At 43.6% G+C, this 24,014-nt stretch overlaps 1 protein-coding gene across 2 annotated transcripts in view; it reads left to right on the top strand.

The window, feature by feature from the left end:
- trrap (transformation/transcription domain-associated protein) overlaps positions 1–8,868 on the top strand; it is an 88,336-nt gene extending 79,468 nt beyond the window's left edge. For both annotated transcript variants that reach the window (XM_069664118.1, XM_069664117.1), the window contains 6 exons: positions 505–730; positions 866–1,083; positions 1,745–1,929; positions 3,395–3,598; positions 5,016–5,210; positions 7,865–8,868. In XM_069664118.1, coding sequence (XP_069520219.1) covers positions 505–730; positions 866–1,083; positions 1,745–1,929; positions 3,395–3,598; positions 5,016–5,210; positions 7,865–8,149 — 1,313 coding nt within the window. In that variant the 3' untranslated portion in view covers positions 8,150–8,868. The remainder of the gene's footprint in view (positions 1–504; positions 731–865; positions 1,084–1,744; positions 1,930–3,394; positions 3,599–5,015; positions 5,211–7,864) is intronic.
- Positions 8,869–24,014: the final 15,146 nt, after the last annotated feature.

Genomic DNA, 24,014 nt, shown 5'->3' with positions numbered 1-24,014 from the left:
GCCTCAAGTGGCCACTCGAGGAACTGCAGTTTTCTGCACTTCCGCATTGGCTTCATTTTTCAAAACAGGAGGTTGCCGCTTGAGGAATATATTGCTGCCGGAAAGGTTAAAGGTCACGCACACATAGACAAACACACATGGGAGCTGCCCCCTATGTTACACTCTTGTACTGCAGCTCTACTGAAACAGTTCTGGAGGTTAGCGTCTTGCTGAAGGCCGTTTTGACGATATTTGATTTGGCAAGGGAAAGTGTAAAACCTTGACTCCTCTGTGCAGACTTTGTCACCCGGCCTGAGGATTAAATGTGACCACTTTTGAATGACTTTCATATATTTGTTTGTTCCAGTTCACCAGGCCGCTCTTATTTAAAAGCCATTTGTTCATTAACGTTCATCTTTTTTTAATCTCCTTCTGCGTTGACAGACAGGAAAGATGCTAAAGAGTAGGAGAAAAATGCCAGAGGAGGTTCTCATTGTAACGAAAACTTCTCTACTCCCCTTCCAGACTTTGACTTCAGTGTCCCGGGCTCCATGAAGCTCCACAACTTGATCTCCAAGCTTAAGAAGTGGATCAAGATCTTGGAGGCTAAAACCAAGCAGCTGCCTAAGTTCTTCCTCATCGAGGAGAAGTGTCGCTTCCTCAGCAACTTCTCCGCACAGACGGCCGAGGTGGAGATCCCCGGGGAATTCCTCATGCCCAAACCGACGCACTATTACATCAAGATCGCACGGTAAAGGACTCTTCTACACAAACATACCTGGACCTAGTAAACAGGATGTATGAATCCAACCAGGCACACAGAAGAGTTGTGCTCACATTTCTTTCCTCCCACATTGTTTATAACTTCATCTCCGTCTCTCTCCAGGTTCATGCCCAGAGTGGAAATCGTTCAGAAACACAACACAGCAGCGCGCCGTCTCTACATCCGCGGCCACAACGGCAAGATCTACCCTTACCTGGTGATGAACGACGCCTGCCTGACCGAGTCGCGGCGGGAGGAGAGGGTCCTGCAGCTTCTCCGCCTCCTCAACCCCTGCCTGGAGAAGAGGAAGGAGACCACCAAGAGACACCTCTTCTTCACCGGTAGGAGAAGAGAGATGGACGTTTGTGTGCATGAGGGATGACATTTCACAAGCTTGTGTCTCTCTTTTTTTTTCTTGTCACGTGTGTTTGTTCATCACAAATCTGTTTATCTCTGGTGCTGAAAACAATTGGCAGTGACCCTCTTATTTTCTGTCTGTTTCCGTCTCACTCAAACACACACACACAATTTCAATTCGCTTTCATGCGCTATTTCCTCCCCTGTCATCCCCTCGTGGTTTGCCTCCACCCAGATGTTTGCCCACTCTCCATTTATGCACTTGATTGGTTTGTTTAAGGGGAAATATGGACGGGGAATTCAACAGTCCCTTCCAACCCATTTCCTCCCAACTGGAAAGGCTGCTATTGATTTGATTTTGGGTGCCAGTGTATGTAAATGTTTAGACTGCTCTCACTGGGCGACCCACGCGCAGCCTTTTACCTCCTTTGACCCCGCTTGGTGTTGAGCGATGGCCCGCCTTTACTGCAGCTGTTTCCCAACTGTGGAGTATTTTAGTTGCAGGTTTAGATGTGTGGTTTACACTTTGGAAGCAAGTGCAGCCATATGTTTACAGTTTGTGTTTACTAAGTTCTTATTCTCTGGCTTTCTTCCCTCTGCTCCTCCCCACCTGCATCCCGTCTTCCTCTTCCTCCCTCTCTGCAGTGCCCCGAGTGGTGGCAGTGTCGCCTCAGATGCGTCTGGTGGAGGACAACCCTTCGTCTCTGTCGCTGGTGGAAATTTACAAACAACGCTGCGCCAAGAAGGGCATCGAACATGACAACCCCATTTCCAGATATTACGACCGTCTGGCCACAGTGCAGGCCAGGGGCACACAGGCCAGCCACCAGGTACAGAGACGATTATTTAAAGAGACATACACACAACACAGAGACAGGGCATAGGACAGCTGCGTTTAATGCCTTGATTGTTGTGCATTATTGTGCAGCCATGGCATTGTCAGAACTTTTTAATAGCTATGAAGGATAGCATTGTTTTCAGCACATTTTTTAGATAATCCCATTCATTCTTTATGGTTTATGTAGGAGAATAATATCATTCTGTTAGGGAAAACTTACCGTATTATCCTGAATATAAAACGCAGTCTGTTTTTTGGGGGGAAAATGTGTTCTATAGCTCAATCACACAGATTACAGCCTACCATCTGTTTTCACCAGGTCGAGTTTGCAATCCTGCTAGCTACCGGTGCGGTAGTTAAGCTCAGCCTACCGTAACGTTGATTGTTCTGAGCATGGTGGCTGCACTAGCGCGTGTCTGTGACGAAGCTTTAGCTACATTATAGCACCATCGTCTGGGATAAATACCGTAACACAATAAAATACCTCTCTCTGCATTTTATACTGGTATATTGGTCGCACCAGTATAATGGGATAAAAGGATGCAGCCCACTTTTTAGATGCGTCTTATACACCGAATTTGACTGCCGACACAGACAAAGACTCTTCAGTCTAGAAGAAACAATGAATCTCCATATTTGGTCATTTTTCTGAATATTTTAAAGAAGAATTACCGTAAAATTTGGTGTATAAGATGCAATTTTCAAAAGAAATGTCATCTAAAAAGAGAGGCATTTTATTGTGTGACGGTATTTTACCCAGACAATGGGGCTATAAACTAGCTAAAGCTTTGTCACGGACATGCAGCGTCATGATCGACAGTGCAGCGGCCACTCCCAGAACAATTACGCTACTGTAGGCTGCTCGACATGGCGAAACAGATGGTAGGCTATAATTCGTGTTTTGAATGTGATTCAAAACATAAATTTAAACAGTGTTGAAATAATTTGTATACGCGTTTATATTAATAAATATCTATAGAAAACCTTTTCCCCTCTGAGATACCCCCAACAACAGACTGTGTCTTATATTCTGGATTTTACGGTAATCTAAAAATAAATCTATTCTTTATTTAGAAAAAACACAACATGAACCTGATGGAGAACTTTAAAATGATGGCAGCTCTTCCTGGAGACTGATTATCAACTTAACTATCCATCACAAAGACAGAAAGAGTAGCCAGGCCTGATGCCTATGTTGTTTTGTCTTTAGAAGCTGCATTGCATTTTATACAGTGAAGTCATTTTGGTGGAAAAATCTCTGCCTGCTCTGTGACTGATGTCCATTTTTGTGATTGTGTAACTTCAGACTACAACGTTGGTACTCATACGGAGCTTTTGCAGCAAAATTCTTTGATTAAAAAAGCCTGACATTTGTTGTTGGTATTAAAGAAAGCTGGGAAATGACCTGCTTTCAGATCTGATGCTAACCCTTTACCCTTCCTCCTGTGTGCCACCAGGTCCTCCGAGACATCCTGAAGGAGGTGCAGGGCAACATGGTCCCCCGCAGCATGCTGAAGGAGTGGGCCCTCCACACATTCCCCAACGCCACCGATTACTGGACCTTCCGGAAGATGTTCACCATCCAGCTGGCCCTCATCGGCCTGGCCGAGTTCATGCTCCACCTTAACAGGCTGAACCCCGAGATGCTGCAAATCGCACAGGTAGGAGGCGCATGCGAACACACACAAGCGGAGACGTGTCGACGTCCTGTCAAGGGCAAGAGGGATCCATTTGACAGGGGCTAATTCAATAGATGTACACTCTCATAGATGCATTAAGAGATCACCATTACCCGCTCCATATCTGGCTGTATGAATTACAGCTCTCCCCCGTGACATTCACGCTCCTCCTATCAGTCAGCCGATGCCGGGGATGTTTTGACAGAACGTTATATTCAGTCGCTCCGCTCAACAGCTATCAAAGACGTTTCAATTTGAAGAGGCCGTGTTTGAGCACGTGCCACGTCCGCGCGCATCCGGCTGCTGCTGCCGCTCGGGGTCCGCAGACAGCTTTGCTCAAAGTCATTATTAAAGATGATTGTGTCAGTCGGCCACCCCTCCCCTCTGATCCTAATCGGCCTTTGCTGACAGGCGTTCCTCTGGGCAGCTAAGCACTGGTATTAAGCCCCCTCTCTGCCTGTTCCACTCGGCAGATCCCATTAGACACAGGAGGATTACGGTACGGAGGGTGTACGCACACAAACACACACAAACAGAGAGAGGGAGAAAGAGGGTGCAGGAGACATCACAGCTAAAACATCATGTGCCCCACCCTTACCTTCCTTCAGCTACTAATAAAGCTTCAGATATCCAGAATAACTCAATACGGTCACCGTTCACATCCTCAAGTGTCCACGTGACACTCATGTTGCGTCATCTCATACACACCAGCTCCAAAATGAAGCCATCGGCGGCCATTACTGTGCTGATTTAGCATTCTTCGCCTTCCCTCCACAGCCAACTGTCTGCGGGCTTATCTGAGCCTCCTGGGGGTTTGCTGGTGTCTCAGCCCGCTGCCTCGAGGCCCTCCGCTGGGGCCCACAGGAGCAAATGACAGAAGGAGAGAGAGAGAGAGAGAGAGATGGAATTAAATGAGGAGGAGAGGGAGGAGAGGGAGCAGGAGCTGAGATGAAATGGTCCGCTATAAAGCTGTCAGAGCCACTCACCTTTTCATATAAGGGAGCTTATCTTCCTGGAATGGCTGCTCGTGTAGCAGTCCTCCTGCACATAAACGCAGGCTTATGGATGAAAACTGGGCTGTATATGTTTAAGTCAGCGAGCAGGGAGAGGGGAGTGGGAGTGAAGTGAGGATTATAGATGTTCTGCTGCTGATAGTTTGAAGTGTTACGGTGTCTGGGGCACGCAGATCAATAACTGCAGCCATTCTGTTGGTGTGAGCTTGTTTTGTTGCTCCCCTCGCATTTCTAAAGAAGACTTATTTTCTTGCAGGGCTTATGAGGACTGTGGGGAAAGAATATTCAAAGATATTCCTGTATTTGATCGTGCTGCTTTTGAAAAGTGCTAAATTGAACATGTCTTCCTGCTTTAATTTTCCCTTGCATCTGTTCTCTGTCTTTAGGACACGGGGAAGCTGAACGTCTCCTACTTCCGCTTCGACATCAACGACGCCACAGGCGACCTGGACGCTAATCGTCCCGTTCCGTTCCGACTGACGCCAAACATCTCCGAGTTCCTGACGACCATCGGGGTCTCCGGCCCGCTCACTGCCTCCATGATTGCTGTGGCAAGATGCTTCGCACAGCCGAACTTTAAGGTAACTCGTCTGCTCTTAAATTGTAGCTGTTATTATGATTATAGGTTTTCTTTAGCTCAGTTATTGAAACATTGAATATAACATGTGATTAAAGGCAGGGCTGTTAAAAAATGTCACATTTAATGTGAGATGTTGGATTTGAATCTTTGAGTAAGAAGATTTATTTGCCATAATTTCACATCACACTTGAGCCTTTTCATAATTTCAGATTATAACCAGGATGTAGCAATGATTTGAAGTTTAAAGTTCTGTAATGCGGCTTTAAATTATGGCATCTTTTTTATTTTACATTGGACCAAGCAACGCCGGCATAAAGCCGCCCCACTGTGTTTTTACAAAGCATTGCGGAAGCAAAATGTGTGAGAGGTGTAAACTAACAGCGCATGCTTCAAATACACACACACGGCGCTGTTCTGTCCTCCCGGCTCCGCTGTTTACACAGACGCAGTTTCACCTCTGTTACCACCTCTGACGTCGGCTCAGAGGCGGGACAACTTCGCCCCACCATTCTGCCTCCGTTCGTTTTAAATGGAAGACGAAATTTAACAGGCGTAATAATCCCGCCTTGAACTGGCAGAAATGTCTCCCAGCTTAAAGCATTTTGGAATCTTTCAGCTTATTGTTTTGGTTTCATGTTCTGGTTCACTCTTGCTACTCTCATGCGCTGCATAATTCCCAGATGCAGCGCCGGTTATTTTCACCCAAAAAAAAAAGTAAACATCCCCTTACTACTGCCTGCACAGCACTGAACAGTAGACAAAGTTTGCTAATAGCTGGTGAACACATTTGGCAGCTGAAGAGCCAGGATTAGTCTTAGAAAGTAGGTGGAGACCAAAACAGAGCTGTGTGTCTGTGTCTGCTGTCCTCATGAAGCCTAAGAAATAGTTACTGTAGGTTTAAGGAACACAATTATTGCATCCTTCTGTAAACTATGTTCACACTTTGCACATAAGACATGAACCTTTAAGGGTTACAGGGTGTGAGAGCAGGCAGTTTCAGGGTGGATATTTTTTTCGACATAGTGACTTGTTGTAAAATTGAAGCTCTTTCCAAACTCTCCTTGTTTACCACGAAAACTTGGACAAACCCGGAGAGGAAGTCCTCTAAGGCACAAGCAAACAAAAACAGAGTAACGAGCACGAGCAGCCAGAGGCCCGCACAGTGTTCCTGCAGCAGGACAGTAATGACAGCCGTGTGGTGTCTATGTTTAGTTCTGGCTCATACTTTAAGCCTGACTGATGTGGAGGCAGCTGAGAGGTTTGGATCCAAATAAACAAACGCGTGACTACGCGAACTAGTGATGGCCGAGAGCCAGAGGCCAGGGCCTCGTGTGGTCACAGACGGACGTCTCCAGGGAAAACCACAACAACACAGTAATATAAACAGTTAAGTGAAGGGGAGAGAACAGTGTGTACCTACTGAGGTGATGATTGTAGTGTTGAGGTCCCGTCATGGTTTACATGGTTATGTATTTCAGCTCTGTGTCACCATAATGAGCTGCTAACAACACAGAGAGATTTCCCCCGAGGATGAACGACTCAACCGTAATTTGACTTAACAGCTTTGTTTTACGTGTTTGTTTGTAATTGGCACTGGCTTTATATAAACGGAGGTTTTATTATGTTTTTTGGTCTCACTCCGAGTTAAACACGTTCCTCACATAGCTGAGGAAAGAATAGCTACAAGACTGGCATACAAACATATATTTAACACCAGACGGATTCAATGTTGTCCAGTTAGCGAAGAATCTCATCAAGAACTGTAATGTTTAAGCTACAGTGCTATAAAATACACATGTATAAAGGTTTTGCAACATTTGTTTCACCAAAAAGAGTTCTGGGGAATCTTTTTGTTAAGATATAAAATCTGACCAAAAACAATACGAACAAAAGGTCCACTTGCATCTTTTTTCCAGCACTTTCATTCATATATTTTGGTCTACGGGTGGTTGTGTTCGCATACACAACCGGCTGCGTCATGAACGCATTTGTGAACATACTTGTCTGTGCACTACGCGTGTTACTAGCGGTTACCTCTAGAGGGCACATCAGACAGCTCAGGCCGTGTGCAACTACACTGTAAACAACAGACATGGCAACACTAGAGGAGAAAGGCACACGTTCGGTGGACAGAACATACCGTCTGCACCGTCCCCTCTCTGTTTCTTTAACATATTCCTCCGTGAACGGACGTAACGGTCCCGGACTTGTTTCCATTTAGTTTTCCGGGTTTCCACGTCGACTTCTAAAATGGAACTTATCTGTCGCCAGCTGTTTTGACAGGCATGTTTGTCGCTGTGCAGTGGCTACGATACATCGTACAGACTGTGTCTATCAGCTTGTATTTAAAACTTTCGGCCATTGTTGTCCCTGATGCTATATTGACCCTGTCACATCCCCTCTGCCGCTACACTGCCCCTACTTGTTCATGTGCATACGGCCTCTCGCGTACCTGTAGCGTTAATTTTTGAAAAGCAACAGACGCAGGGACGGCCGACAAATGTGCACAAACGCGTAGTTCAAAGTAAGTATATCTCCAGCTTTAGTCTGTGGATGCAGTTTACACTGTGACCCAGGTCGAAATCTTTGATGACTTCAGGGGAGAATGTGATTCCTCATTAATAGTAGAACATCTTCACTTCCTGTCTCTGATAGGTTGACGGCATCCTGAAGGCGGTCCTCCGTGACGAGATCATCGCCTGGCACAAGAAGACCCAGGAGGACACGTCCATGCCTCTGTCCCCGGCCGGCCAGCCCGAGAACATGGACTCCCAGCAGCTCGTCTCATTGGTCCAGAAGGCCGTCACGGCCATCATGACCCGCCTCCACAACCTGGCTCAGTTCGAGGGAGGAGAGAGTAAAGTGAACACGCTGGTGGCTGCGGCGAACAGCCTGGATAACCTGTGCCGCATGGATCCTGCGTGGCACCCCTGGCTCTGAGAGGAGGAGGAGGAGGTGCAGGGAAAGAAGAGGGTGTTACATGTATGTTGATCAAAGTACTGAACTAGTTTTCTAAGTGGAATCAAGCTGAACAGAGGCCCTGAGTCTCGCCTGTATTCTTTATAGTTTAAAACTGGACTCTTTTTACGAACACACAACCTCACTTTCCACGTGTATTTATTTTTATAATGTAATGACAGTATGTTTGACGTTTCCCTGTTTTCAGTACAGCAGGAAACGGTCCTAATATTTGTGTAAGTATCAAGTGACTCAAGCTGACGGGAGTTTAGTTTTATTTAAGAGGAGAAAATCTTCTGTTGATGGCTTTAGCGTCGTCTGTTGTATTTCATCTAAAGCATTTTTTCCACTTCCTAAATTAGCCGTTTATCTCCTCAAATTTGTATTTAAAATTAAAAATGTTTCCATCCCTGCCGAATGAGGAATTCTGCGATCCTGTGAAGAACAGATTCTCTTTTTTTTTTTTTTTTCTACCCCACCTGAGCTTTACAAACATGTCTGACTTTTCCAGAAGCCATTTTACTCCATTGATTTCACCGCCTGTTGAAATGTAACAAAGTAAACCTGCTGGGCAAATAGACACTGTAATAAGCTCTAATGCTAATATGTCCTTCCCACGCAGATTGTCTGCGTACTTCTCCCCTTTTTGTAAAGGTACAGTGATTTTTCCAACACGAGTGTTATTATTCTCGCCTTGTAAATAAGCATTTTGTTTTAATAAAATGCTCTTTTTATAATACAGAAGCTTTGTTTGCTCTTGTATGAGTCTCTTTACGCTCTTTATCCTGGCCATTTCAAACAATGGATCTCACAGATGAGTTCCAGCTGTACGCACATCTACACAAATTAGTTTTCTTCCTGTATTACTTTTTTCCCAGTTGTAAAACAGCAATAATCCCCATCTGTGCCTCACATCTCCTGCACCACTGTCACAGCCATAATCACCCTGAAGGACGCACTCCTGGATATTATTGCTGTAATAACTCACGCTGTGAAATGACTCTTCTCTGACGTTAAAAAGTCTCTGCCATCATCCCGCCTGTTCACAGACATTTATGGAGAGGCGTTTCAGCGCAGCGGTGTTGAATCAGAGCTGCTCTCTGCGTCTCGCGGAGGTACAATAACCTTGTGGTCATTCCCTCCCTCTGGTTAGAAAGTCCTGCGGAGGTGTGCTGAGGCGTTCCTCTCCTCCCCTGGTGCTTGATTAATGCGTGCCAGCAGATCTGCGGGTGGGGGTGGCCTCGCTTGACTTACACACTCTGTCAACCGGTCCGCCTGCACTCATAAACAAAGGTTATATCTCTGTTCGCCTCTATACGGGCCTCACACACGGAGTCTGCCTCGCAACATGTTTACACACCGTCTCTGACATCTCTCTTCCTCTCTGATCCACTCGAACAGTTATTTTTTATGCTTCTCAGAAACTAGTTTCATCACCTTGTTTCAGGAATTTATTTGTGTTTTTGTTTCTGTTTTCAAGAGGCTGCCGGGTTTTTCTGTTGGAGAGCAGGAAATGCTTGACAGATGTGTTTTTCCGTCTCTCACATCTCTTCACTTTGGTTTAGAAAAGCATTCGAGTGACTTTATGTTGAGGGGAAAAGGTGCGTCACATTATAGGCTTTTTCATTTCAGTTTTTAAAAGAGGCCCTGCAACTAATGATCCATGTAGTCCTTTTTCCATTTCCATTCCAATTGATTTATGATTTGCTCTTTAAAATGTCAGATAATTGTGAAAACTGTCAATCACTTTTCCCCCTAAGCCCACATATACAGTAAACTGATTATAGAAAACAGAAAATATTCACATTTAAAAGGCTGGAATTGGAGAAAATTTACTTTTGTCCTTTAAAAAGAAACCTCAAACAGATGAATTTATTAATAAATGAGTTGGTGATTATTTTTATCGCTGCGGCGCTAATTGTAATATTCACCATGTGAGTGGAAAAGTGTGCATCTACTGGCACGCATCCACACAGTTGATTAAACTCTGAACTTAATTATAGTGAAAAAATGCAACGCTTCAAATAGACTGATTCTTCATTAGGCAAACGGCCAATATGACGAGGGATGAGGTATATGCACAAAAATGATGTCATGCTTTTGACTTTATGTTCAAGTGTACGGAAGCCCATTTCAGCCAATACAAAAATGAGATGCAAATTGAGCTTTAACAAGACATATCCCCATAAGTCATAATTATGAAATAAAAAGTCACACTATGAGATAAAACATCTCATTTATGAGATTAAAGGTAAAATTTATGAATTTATAATTGAAATTTTAAAAAGTTGATTTAAAAGTCAATTATGCAACTATAGTCTAAGTAATGAGCCTAAAATTATTATACAATATACAAGATTATAAAGTAAGTCAAAAATCATTATAATAAAATAAAAGGTGATTTAAAAAAAATAATAATTTGACATCAATTGTCGTCACGTTCAGTGTGGGGCCAGAGCCTGACGGAGAGATTTACTGTCAGACTCTCTTTGGATGATTGTGCTTAAAGTTTTTTGTGCCCTCTGTTTGGACGGACATCCATTTCATGCCTCAGGTGTCCGTTCTGATTGGAGAGAGATTAGGTGGAAATCCATAACAGCAGAACACACACACACACACACACACACACATAAAAATGTGTCACACAGTTTGCACTGAGAGGTATTTTCTTGGCATCCTGTGGCTGCAGCGACCCCACCTTTCCTTACTTACCTCTCTGCCTCTGATACCTGAAGTTGAGGTGAAATCTTCCTCCCCCACGCCTCCCTCCCTGCTCCGTTGGTGTGAGAGGAGTGGAGGTGATTGATGTGCTCCTGTGGGAGCTGAAGGTGTAGAGCCTGGATCATCATCATCCCTGGCACAGAGCAGAGATCTCCAGAGGACGCACCAAAGCAGGTATAGATCCTGGCAGGGCCCGATGATGAAATCTTCCCCCTCCAATGATCCTCATCCCCCGCGGAGGACGGAGGAGGAGAGGGAGACTTTTTCAGAAAGTGTTTGGTGTATGTGTCATCTAAGCGGTCGTGTTTCTCATTAGAGTGTAAACTTACACGCAGGTGAGTGTGACTCTGCTGAATCACAGACATGCATGAAGAGTGTAAGTAGAACAGGGACGAAGAAGAAGCATAATCCGCGTCTTTCTTCTCTTCACAATTCATGATTCAGTACCAGGATGGCGTCAACTCTTCCTCTGTTTCCACAGCCAGCATCCAATTACGCATCACATTGTATGAGACATGTATCGCAGCGGGAGGAGACGTGTCTTTGTGTCTTCGTGTGAACAAACAGTATTAATCAAATAACGATTGTGTGCCGATCTGCGCACTCAGAGGCAGCACGTCTCGTATCTGAGGGTTTGTTTTGTTTCTCAGTGAAGGAGCCCCGTCAGGACTTCTAATGGCGTTTTCACTCGGAGGAGTTGAGCTCATTAGTTTGTTGTCTAAAAATCTGCCATTATGATTTTAATTGCCCAAGCTGTACGCAGCAGTATGGGAAGCAATCAAAGTCACTGTTTTTCTGAGTGAGAGTGATGCTGCAGCACAGAAACGACTCACGCTGGCTAAATATGCACTGATACATTTTGTATTGGAAGAGGGGTTTAAAGGAAAAAGGATTAAGTGCCAATTTAGAAACTTTGGATGATTCGATATTCTGTTTAAACCATAATGAACGCTTCTTTTTAAACTGAGCAAAACTTATTTTGTGTAAAGCTACCCTGATTTTATCTTTTAAATCTATTCTCAACTTTGAAACCAGCAGTGTGCTATGATTTGACATATAGGACTTAAAGTTGTAATCTCGACGATCTCAGTTTAGTTCTCTTTGGCGGTACCTAGATATCCCAGATATCCAGACAGTGTTTCATGTGTGACTTCCACGGTTGGCTTCGGTTGTAACTCTTGATTTTCCTCGCTGACGGTCGCTTTCCTTTTTAGACTGTTTGCCTTCATCTGAGCGTCCAATTTGTTTCTTTTTCTTTAGATTTTCACTTATTTTTGAAGTTGTATCTGTAGTCATCCATCTTTTCTTTGTTTGTTCAGCCATAGTAGATTACTGTTCACTCACAACGCTTACAGAGACTGGAAAAGCAGCGGCTTAGCTCCACCTACCCTCTCTGACAGACCAACCACTGCTGGCTGATGGAAAACCTGTGTAACCTCATGCGGCGAAAGATAGTGACTTAACAGACATTTATTTTAATGAAAATCTCCCAAATTGTTACTTTAAAAATTAAAAAACTTGGCTTAAGTTTTTTGATGAGAAGATAAGGCTACAGACAGCAGCTGCTTAGCTTAGCTTCACTTAGCTTCAAGGCTGGAAATGCAGGAAGCGGCTACAAATTGCTTAGCACCTGTAACGCTCACTCATTTATTTAATTTTTTTATAGAACAAGCAAATGAGACATATTTGGTTCATTCTTTGAGCTCTACAGGTGGCAGTAGCTGGATTTTGTCACCTTTCATAGGAGCGCTGCTAGCTGTTACCCGGTTACAGTATGCTAACTAAGCTAATCTAAGCTTACCGGTTGCTAGCTGTAGCTTCAAGTTAAATGAGAAGATATCAGTGGTGTCCATCTTCTTATCTTACTCTCAGCAAAAAATTTAATTAGTTTACCAAAATGTTGAACTACCAATTTGTAGCCTGAAGCATCTTTATTAGCATGTGAGTAAACCTACTGCTGTAGCCATATTTACATTCTGCCTCAAAGACTACACTTGGAATCATATGTTCTTCTATAATATCCAAATACTGTATGTTCTATATTTGTACAGAGTATTTTAAGGAATATAATAATAGCTGGATGAACCTGTTTTACCTGAGGCACAAATGAACTGTGAACCTGTTTAAAGTCTCAACTTTATTTAAACATTCAACATGCAAATTCTGACAAAGGAATCGACAGGCAGACAAGATAATTAGTAATGCAGTTTTCAAGTTAAGGAAAAAAGAAGATTGGAGAACAATGTGAGAACCATGCGACTTCATTGATACAAAGTTAATGACATGAAATGCCTAAACAGAACTGAGGATGACATGACAACATCAACATCCCTCCTCTGCATTGTTTATTACCAGTTGGCAGCATCAGCTAAACTGGAGTGTGAAGCATTAGAGCCTGATTAATTATGAAGTACTCTTGGCACTGTTATGCTGAAGTGGTGTTAATGTGAGTGTGCATGAAGTGTTGGTGAGGGTTATTTTACACTGACAGTTTTAAACACGGGACACATGCTCAGTGTAAGAACATCCTTTTATAGCAAAGTGTTCCTCAACATGAACAAAAGCATATTTGTTTGAGTATCTCACATTACTGTACTACTACTGTGTTGCTGTGTTCAGTTAAAGCTACAGTGAGGAATTCTCATATTGTCGATTATAGCGCCCCCCTGTGGACAAAGCTGTACAACTCGTACACGTACTTAGGACTGTTTTGAAAAAGACACAAAGACCAAACAGTATGTTTAAGGTTTGACTTTAAACTCTTTTGCGTTATATCATATCTGGGGTGTAATAAAATAGCTGTACACTCAAATAAAATTAATATTGTTTTTGAGATTAATTGTGGTTCAGCTGCATTGCTTTTAAACTCCCAACCACTAGATGGCAGTGTTGTAATCTACCTTCAGCTATTTAACACCTTCACTCAAATGACTGTATGTGAAGATGAACGACTCGTCATCTGCTCTCATTGTGCAAAAGTGAAGCCAAAATAACCCCGTTAGCGGGCGCTGCCGTCTTACACATTTGGAGTCTGCACAGTAGAGATCGGCTGGTGGAGCCGCAGTGTTGATGTACCACCTCTAAGAAGGACGCACATATTGCTAGCATAAACACAGCGTCCACAGGCCAAGGAAAATGGCGTACTATATAGCTTAAATTATACAATATCCTGCCGTATATTAAACAGTACTGTATTGCATTTTTAGTACTGTTGGACTTGCTTTACGTGCTCATTTAAATGCGCTCCATGTAAAATCACTGGTTCTTTCCACTCCTCACTTACTCATGACTAAGATCCATCCCTATTTCCTGCTTTAATCAACCCTCGCTTTAATCACACGAGTGGCCGGCTGAGTGCTGTTCACATGATTCCTGATGTCAAACACTATTTAGCACATCACAGAGCTTCAGAAATCAATTCTTGTGTGGCAGGGCTCGGTGTGAACCTTTCTGCTCCCCCTGCACACATCGATTCAGGGCTTCAGATCGGGAAATGTGCTGCCCCGTGGTCAATGTTTCTGCTGGAAGAGAACGAGGAGGCTTCCCAAACCAGCAGGTCAGTTCCCAGACAGAAGACAGAACAGACAGAAGGATACGCGATGGTGTTTCAGCCTGAAATGAGTCCTGAGATGGGTTTAAGTCTGTGTTTATATGCAGCTTTTTCCAGTTCCTGTGTGTTGTTTGACCTTGTTGGCGGCCCCATTGATTACAGGCTATATGGATTGATTTGTGGATTCTAGGCTCCACTTGTATGGCAAACTAGCTGCGAAACCAGACTTTAACAGTGGAAAAGACATGACCACATATTAGTGAAGAGGATTTTTGCATGAGGAAACACTTGACAATTGTTTCAGCTGTCTTTGGTATTCAGCCCTATTTATTCTAAAAGAATATACAGCCGAGGAAACGCAGGAAAGCGAGGCCAAGGCTGCAGCGGCTAGCATGCAAAGCATTAGGTAAATATCAAAGCATGCACTGATGAATTTGATTGACTACATTTACTATCAGGGATTCCACAGCAACTAAAACTTGGTGAAAAAACCCTTTAAATGTTGACAATAGTAAGATGACAAATCTAGCTTGCCCATATTTAGCATGGTTACAATCTAAGTTAAGGGTGTAAGCATGCTAACATTAGCTTATTATCGCTAACCACAAAGCTGGGGCTGATGGCAAAGTCTTTTGAGATTCAGGTATTTTGTCGTACGATTTGAAAGATAAAGGAACTATAAGTATTACACAAAAATACATTTTGACCCAGTGATGGCTTTGAATCAAATGTTTATTGATAAATGGAATTTAATGGGTGCACAGCTGAAAGATAAGGGGGCCTTTCTGTGTGGAGTTTGCATGTTCTCCCTGTGCATGCGTGGGTTCCCTCCGGGCACTCCGGCTTCCTCCCACAGTCCAAACACATGCTCGTTAGGTTAATTAGTGACTCCAAATTGCCTGTAGGTGTGAATGTGAGCGTGAATGGTTGTCTGTCTCTATGTGTCAGCCCAGTGATTGCCTGGCGATCAGGCCAGGGTGTAGTACTCCGTCTCTCGCCCAATGACAGCTGGGATCAGCTCCAGCACCCGCGACCCTGAACCGGATACGCGGTAGAGGTAATGGATGGATGGATGGAAGTTAATGGAGTTAACTTATCCTCTGGGGGCCATGAATGTTGTTACCAAATATCATGGCAATCCATCCAAAAGTGGTCAAGGTGTTTCACCTTTAAATCGCAGATATAAACCTCAAAGTCGAAAAGTCGAAAGAAGAGTGTCACCGAAATTAGCAGGATTCATCCTCAGGGGACCATGAATGGGTGTACCAAATTTCATTGAAAAGCATTGAATATCAGTAATATTTCTGTCTATTGTCATGTGGTGTACAGTCAGACTGGCATTAGCATACGAACAACCAAGCTGCTTACGTGGCTTAAAATTATTTAACACTGTAAATGCATTAATAAGGATTAACAGAAGGGTTCAAGGTAACGGAGATCATTTAAAGAAGCAGCATTATCCCTTAAACTCTCATTTGATTTCATGATGTAGCACAGTTAGGGGTATATAATGTTAAGTCTTATGTGCTTGGGTTTTTTGTTGCTGCTTATAAATTAACCTACATTCACAAATTAATTTCTTAACATAAAATCCAGAGACGTGTCTTTCTGTAGGATGGAACATCATATTTGACTCATGACCACATTTAATTTTACATTTTCCCCATTAGCTTTTATAGCAAAGAGCAGTGTTATAATAAAACGTTATCTTCACTCAGTGGGTGGTTTTCACACAGATTCTGCAGATAGAACTTTAAAAGAATTATTCATGTTTCTATCCCAGGCGATGAGATAGATTTCATAGCTGTTTGAGTGAACTGAACGAGTAATAGGGAGAATATATCATATTAGCCAGCAGGAACAAGTCAGCGAGCGACAGTCACCTCCTGGTACTCTTACTGTTGTGATCCACCCAATGCTGAAGTTATTTTCAGGTGGTACTCCACCAGTCGGCCTTTTCTGCTTCTACTGATATTTCCCATCAGTCCCAGAATCACTTCCAACAACCTCACCATACTTATTAGCATATTTTTCAGTAAAGATAAACTTGTTATTCAAAATGCAGCCTGATTCACACTGCATTATGTTCTTCCTAAACTTTAGTCTGACAAGTTGGTGCATTCACCTGCAGAACCAGGTCCAAATCATTCCTTATTAGATGTGTCAAATGAGAAGCAGCAGGACTGGAGTCGGGAAGTTCTGCTCCGCTTGATTGAAAACACTGCTGGTGGGGAAATTGGCTGCTCGGTTTCTTTGGTAATGGAGCTCTCCCTTTATGATAGTTGAGTTTAGACAAAAAGGAAACATGTTATATAATTATCAGTCCAAAAAGGTACACATAGATTTTTCATCAACTACTGTATGGATTGCCTTAAATTTTGTTTTCTCTTTCCCCCCAGAGGATGGACCCTAATGTCTTAATGATCCTCTTTAGCCAGCAAAGTTGACAATATTGGTTGGCACATTTCTCAACAACCGTGGCTTAAATTTGTACACAAATTCATTTCCCCTAGAGATTAAATTTAAGATAACTTTGGTGACTCCTTCACTTTTATTTAGCACCATCTTCATTCAACATGTTGAGATGAAATACCTGCAAAACCTCAGCTGTACTTTATGCTAACAAGCAGACGTTAACATGCTGACATGCTAAGCTAAAATGTTCGGCATGATCGAGTGTACACAGTATAAAAATATACTAAGATACACTACAGATATAATCAAATCTAAAAAAAAAATATTACCAGTGAGAAGGATAAAAGTTACAAATTTATAGGCCGACAGGAACATGTAATCAAAATGGCTGTGCTAAATACTTGATTCTGTTTGGTTAATTATGTCATTCCGAGGTCCGTTATTTCTCCATAAGGATCTGTTGTTAAAAAGAATAGATCGTTGCTAGGGATGCGGCTCTAATCACACAATCCGTAAGACTAATGGTTATTGTACCAATCTGCCAAAAGAAGTCCGGTAAATTTGACGTCAGTTTGTTTACACAGGGAAAAAAAGAAAGAGACAAAAACAGCGGAAAAAAGTAATAAAGGTTAAACAATGCAAAACCTGAAGGCTACAACAGAGAGACCTACAAAACTGAAGACAGCACATGAACACTGAACAGAACATATGGGATATGGCGATGTTTAAAGACGGTGAATGGAAAAGAAAATGTCACACTGACAGTGACGAGACAGAAAACCTCAATCAGGTGCTGCGTTGATCCCTGCGGTCCCTTTAAACTTGTCCTACGTCACCATCTGAGGAAATGCTTCCATTTATTGTGAATAAAAACAGCTAGCTTAGCTCATTTTAGTGTGAGTAAAAACTGCTAGCTTAGCTCATTTTAATGTGAGTAAAAACAGCTAGCTTAGCTCATTTTAATGTGAGTAAAAACAGCTAGCTTAGCTCATTTTAATGTGAGTAAAAACAGCTAGCTTAGCTCATTTTAATGTGAATAAAAACAGCTAGCTTAGCTCATTTTAATGTGAGTAAAAACAGCTAGCTTAGCTCATTTTAATGTGAGTAAAAACAGCTAGCTTAGCTCATTTTAATGTGAGTAAAAACAGCTAGGTTAGCTCATTTTAATGTGAGTAAAAACAGCTAGCTTAGCTCATTTTAATGTGAGTAAAAACAGCTAGGTTAGCTCATTTTAATGTGAGTAAAAACAGCTGGCTTAGCTCATTTTAAGAAGGCTACAGAGTTAACCATTGCTGTGGACGCAGCTCTAAATGTGAGTGTAACTATTTTTAAACAGTAAACGGAAAGATAATCATTTGTAAATTAATAAAACAATTTCCAAAACAATATTTTGTGTCAAATTATTGATTTCCTAAGTAAAAAGCTGTGTAATAAGTTATATATGTTTAGTGAGCAGCATACATAAGCACTTTTGAATTGTCAATGTTAGCACATTAGCATGACTGTAGACTAAGCATCTAGCCTCACCTATGTTTAGTCTTACTGATGGGAACAGAAAGAATATACCACCAAACAACGTGCATACATCGTTTGTTCCATCACATAAACCAGGTAGATGTTTTTCTTCCACTGTGACAGGCGGGGTTCTTACTTCGCCTGCAGCTCCTGTAGCCGCTTCATCTCTAATAAGGCCTTTAATTGCCCGCCATCATGGCTTTGTAATGGACATAGCCAGCAGCAACAGAGCTGTCTCCCACCAGCGCTGCCCTCCATCCCGAGCCAATTAATGATTCTCCTCCTCGGATGTCCTGATCAGAGCAGGCAGAGAGCTGCTCAGCAGGTCTGACAACTGTTCCCCCTCCTCCCTCCTCCCTCCTCCCCACTGCCCTCCCCCCAGCAATCCATCCCAGCATCCTCAGCACTCTCCCTCTCTCCTCTGCGCCCAACCGCGTGATTTAATTTGTTTGGTAATATCAGGATTGGCATGTTCAGCCCAGCTTCACTCCAAAGTGAAATTGGACAAGGGCATTGGAGCCTCACCATGTAAAACCGCCTCACCTTGACAGCTGCTTGAGTGGGCAGCGGATTGCAGTCGAGAGAGGAGGAGGAGGGAGGAGAGGAGAAGAAGGGGGGGACGAAGGATGTACCTGAGAGGACGGCAGACACCAATTCACTTCTCTCTTTTCCACAGGGGAGTTGTGTGTCAGAAAGGGAGCCAGCTATGAAGGCGGAAGCTGTTTAAAGTAGAGACAAAGCACCAGGTGCTGCAGGGGACCAATCTGCACCACAACACCGCGCTGGAGCTCGTCCAATCTGTCCAATAAGCTTCCACCGAGACTCTGGCAAGAAAGCTCGTCCTGTAGTGTGTGTGATGGATCTCGCTGTAATTTGTCACATTTATTCTGTCAGCGCAGATCTTCAGCCTCTGCTGTGATTGTAGACATCACATATATCACTAGAGAGCTGCTTAATTTTTACTTCCCAATCCTCCAAAACATACGGTGCCATTTTCAGTCCTCCAATTATGCAACTTCTTTTATGCCAACAAACAGCTTCAAGTGCGATCGGACACACCGACGGGCAGTGCACAGGGTGTAAAGAAGCAGGTATATCATCATCATCGTCAATATCATGAAGGTCAGAGGTGTTCATGAAAGAGCTGGGTCTTTAGCTTCTTAAAAGGTGAAAGGGACTCTGCGGACTGAATGGAGTTTGGTAACTCATTCCACCACCAGAGGACTACTGAGGAGAAGAGTCTAGTTAGCGACTTAGGGCCCTGTTGTGACTGGAGTACCAGGCAGCTTTCATTGGCAGAGCGTAGTGGGCGGGAGGGAGTGTAGACCTGGATGAAGGCGTTCAAGTAGGCAGGAGCCGTTTTTGTTTCTGCTTTGTAAGTGAGCAACATGGTGTTGAATTTGATGTAACCAGCAACTGGGAGCCAGTTGAGGGATGTGAACAGCAGAGTGACATGTGCTGTTTTGGGTTGTTTGAAGACCAGTCGCGCTGCTGCGTTCTGGATCATCTGCAGAGGTTTGAATGTGCATGCAGGAAGGCCTGCCAGTAGGGCATTGCGGTAGTCAATGCGCGATATCACGAGAGCCTGTACCAGCAGTTGTGTTGCATGTTAGCACAAGTTCCTTCTTTGGCAGATGGCTAAGCTAACCTGCGGCACCTTCCTGCAGCGTTGGCACGCTAGCTTGAGAGAACTTTGGACAAAGTTTTCCTTTCTTTGAAGGAAAACAGCCTAAGTTAAGCTAAGCAAAGCTAAACACATCCTGGCTCCAGCTACAAACTAGCTAAACATAGATTTATAGATAAGCTAGTCTGTTATGATTGCTAGCTCAACATTGATTATGTGAGGTCTGGAGTTGGCTAACTGACTTTATGCTAACGCATTTACTGATGCTAGCTCATTCTGTGAACTACTCAGACACCAAATGAAAAAGTAGACAAAGCAGGAAGTAGTGAGAAAAACACGTCCTTCAGTGAACTTAATAATATATTAAGTTTTATTTGTTTTTGGTGTTTGAATGGCAGTTTAATTTTGGCTATGGATAGGAACAGGTAAGAGATAGCTGCACCACATCTGAATTACTGTGAGTGATACCCTGAAAGTTGCCTTAACATTATTATTCTCACACAGCGATCCTCCTGTAAAGGTTTAATAAAAGCGCAGAGGCTGAGAGCAGAAGCCGTGTAAATGTCTGGAGTGACAGCTTAACAACCTCGCAGACAGACAAGACAACCAGTGAACCTTATTACATGTATATATGGAAAGTCCAGGTCCGTGTCTCCGCTTCTCCTCCGTAACTCAAACAGTAAAACCTCCTGGACCAGAAACCTGCTGAGGCAGCGCGGGGAGATGCTAATCAGATTAGTTTTTCGTACAGCGTTCATGCAAGGCAGATGGCCATCATTTGCGACTTTGTCACTCTGTCAAGGCCTCTGTTGATCCTGAAAAATCGTGGCGGTTTGATGGACAGTGATGAAGAGCGGGAAAAATGCGAGTCCCTGAGCGTTTAGCTGACTCTGCTGCTTCGGAGAAAGAATCGAAGGTAATTCTTTTAAATAAAATCAAGCTGCAATTGATCATTCTGTACTTTTGGAAAGTTGAGGCTTTAACTCTCACACACACACACACACATACACACACACACACACACACACACATAACTGCTGCTCACACCGGTCACGTCAAACAAAGTGAGATGGCCTAGATAGGTAGACGGGGGAGACAAGCTGGGTGTTAGAGGGAGCAGAAAGGAGCAGGGATCTGAGGCCAGATTCATTTCCACCTCCAGTGGAGGGAGACCACCTATTTAGCCCGTCTGCGAGAGGCCAGGCCACAGGGACGATAACAGATCACAGCCCATCAGCCGGAGGAGCTCAGATCTAACTGATGGCCTTGAGAGGAGAGCTCACGACTGCATTTCACGAACTTACGACTTCAATTTCCATATCATTAAGCTTGTCTGCGTTTCTATAAATCCACAGTGATGACTAACAAATAACAGTCCAACAGCGTTAGTCTTCGATTTGTATAGAAAGATGTGTTTACGCTCATGCTGTGTGTCATATTACCGGCATATAGGCTAATCTCGTTCCACGAACTTAAAGCACACAGGGGAATATTTTGATGTGTTGCTCGTACAGACTGATCTTTCCCTCTTGTTTAGCGAGTGAAAGAATGAAGGAGGAGCCCCAATCTCCTGTCTTCCCGCCTCATTACCCACACCTGGATAGGACTGCGGGGGATCCTAATTTAAGTCACTCGTTAGCAACGTCCTAATGCGATCTGACAGCAACAAGAGAAAGGGATGGAAGGGAAGGTGAAAGAGAAAAATCGAAAGGGAGAGAGGGTGAGGGATTGAGGGAGGGAGGGAGGAGCAGAATTGTCTTGACAGACAACTGTGGGAGAGAAAAGCGGGAGGAGGGGAAGCATCTGTGTGTTACGAGATCTGCTCTTATTTCTCGCTTTGATTTCCATAAAATGAGCATCACCCTAAATCATCCGAGGCCTCCGCTGTTGGCCTCGTATGCATAAACCATTAGATCCCTTTGCTAATGCACACAAACTAATGAGCACAATACCGTTTTTCTGCTACTGTACGCCGCGGCACAACAGGAAATCAAATAAAACCCAGTTTACCAGATAAATTCCTCCTCGGTTGTTACGTCTGCCTCTGGTTGATTGTATGTTTAGCAGCCGACGCAGCCGCGCGTTAGCTTGCAAACAACACAAAACATCGGCATGCTGGGTAATGGATCGGAAGGAATTATCAAGGGAGTTGGGGTAAATTTGACTTCTGAGGGCGAAGCGCGGCGAATTTACACTCCCAAATGGGTTTGGAACAAGGTCGGAAAGATTCGTCAGTGAAAGCAAATCCCTTTCTCAGCCTGAGACGTGGAAGGATATTTCCTTCATTACTTCACAATCGCAAGAAACAGTGTTGACTTGTAACGCAAATCTCATTTTGTCGCCTCCAGTGAGAAAGATTTCCATATTAGGCCAGTTAGATCCCATATTTAGTAACGGAAAGTCAATGAATGACAAGACTGCTGGTAAGAGGCAATTGTGTTATTCATTGGAGGGGAAAAAGGGGGTTTGTAGGTCTTTACCAAGTGGGGCAGAGAGACGGTAAAATGCATTAAAGCAGGAATATGATATGTATTATTTACCACCAGGCAACGAGTCCTTCTAAAAACCGTCGACAAAAAAAGTAGATGCGCAAAAAACAGGCTGGTTCAGGTAAAATGACTCTCCAGGAGTCCCATTATTCCAACATTTAACTTTCCAAAACTTCTACTTCCTGTGATGTTAAAAGTAAAGTCTGAATTTTGAGTCGGAGGCAGCGAGCGCAGCCACGAATCCTTTTCAAAACTTGAGACAACAAACCAAATAAGAGAGGAGGTTGGAGAGGCAGAGGATCAGCAGGTTCATCTCGATAAATATGAGAAAAATGTTTCCAAACCCACTCATTAGCTCTGACCCGGTGTATAATTCTGCCTCGGCAAGCCTGTCGAAGCGGCGCGGTGAGAGGCAGAGGGAAGAGACGGCTGTGGGAGAAATGCGGAGAAAATAAGAACAGCTGGTGACAATACGCCTCACGTTGGCATTCGCAGATGAAAAGAGACCTTGTGGCTTTAAAGGCAGAGAAAGATGAGTGAGAGAAAAAAAGTGGAAATAATGAGAATGTGTCAGAGTTAATGGACCTGCAGTAGACATCAGCGGCGACATTGACACTTATTATTGACAGCAGAAAATACAACCGTGGGGCCAGAAGGTAACTGAAAGTCTTTGTTGGAAATAGTCTGTTTTATAGACAGGACCTATTTCAGAGTGAATTTAAGGTTCAAACAACAGGAGAGATTTAGTTTCCCTCGAAACATCAAAATTCTTTATAAATAAGTGCAACCGAAAATGACTATATTTGGCTATACGTTAAGGGTCAGCCATGCCAATACCAATAGAGTATCATGGATCATTTTGTTAGATGGCCAATGGGAACCCTTTGTACGCTTCCTGCTCAGCTACAGCAGACACAAACAGTGACTATGATGAACATACTGGAGCATTTAACATCTAAACAGCCACATTTTTCCCTCAGGAGTTGGTGGAGACCAAAACAGAGATAAAAGGTGAGCAAATATTTAAGACGGAGGCAGGTAACAACAGGTCTCTGCCTCAAGTGTAGGAGTTCAAGTATCTCAGGGTCTTATGGTAAAATGGATCGCGAGATTGACAGACGGATCGGTGCAGCATCGGCAGTAATGCAGGCGTTGTACCGGACCATCCTGGTGAAGAGGGAGCTGAGCCTGACAGCAAAGCTTTTGATTTACCAGTCGATCTACGTTCCAATCCTCACCTATGTTCATGAGCTTTGGGCAGTAACCGAAAGAATGAGATCGCGGATACAAGCAGCCAAAATGAGTTTCCTCCGAAGGGTGTCTGAGCTCGGCCTTAGAGATATTATAAGGAGCCCAGACATCCGGAGGGAGCTCGGAGTAGTGCCGCTACTCCATCACATCGAAAGGAGCCGGTTGAGGTGGTTCGGGCATCTGATCATGATGCCTCCTGGGCGCCTCCCTTTGGAGGTTTTCCAGGCACATCCAACTGAGAGGAGACCCCGGGGGCAGACCCAGAGCTCGCTTGAGAGATTA

The sequence above is a fragment of the Semicossyphus pulcher genome, unplaced genomic scaffold (assembly GCF_022749685.1).
Source record: "Semicossyphus pulcher isolate SPU_LCO1_2020_fin unplaced genomic scaffold, fSemPul1.0.p SCAF_16, whole genome shotgun sequence".
NCBI classification, from domain to species: Eukaryota; Metazoa; Chordata; class Actinopteri; order Labriformes; family Labridae; genus Semicossyphus; species Semicossyphus pulcher.
This window is presented reverse-complemented; position numbering and strand designations above follow the sequence as displayed.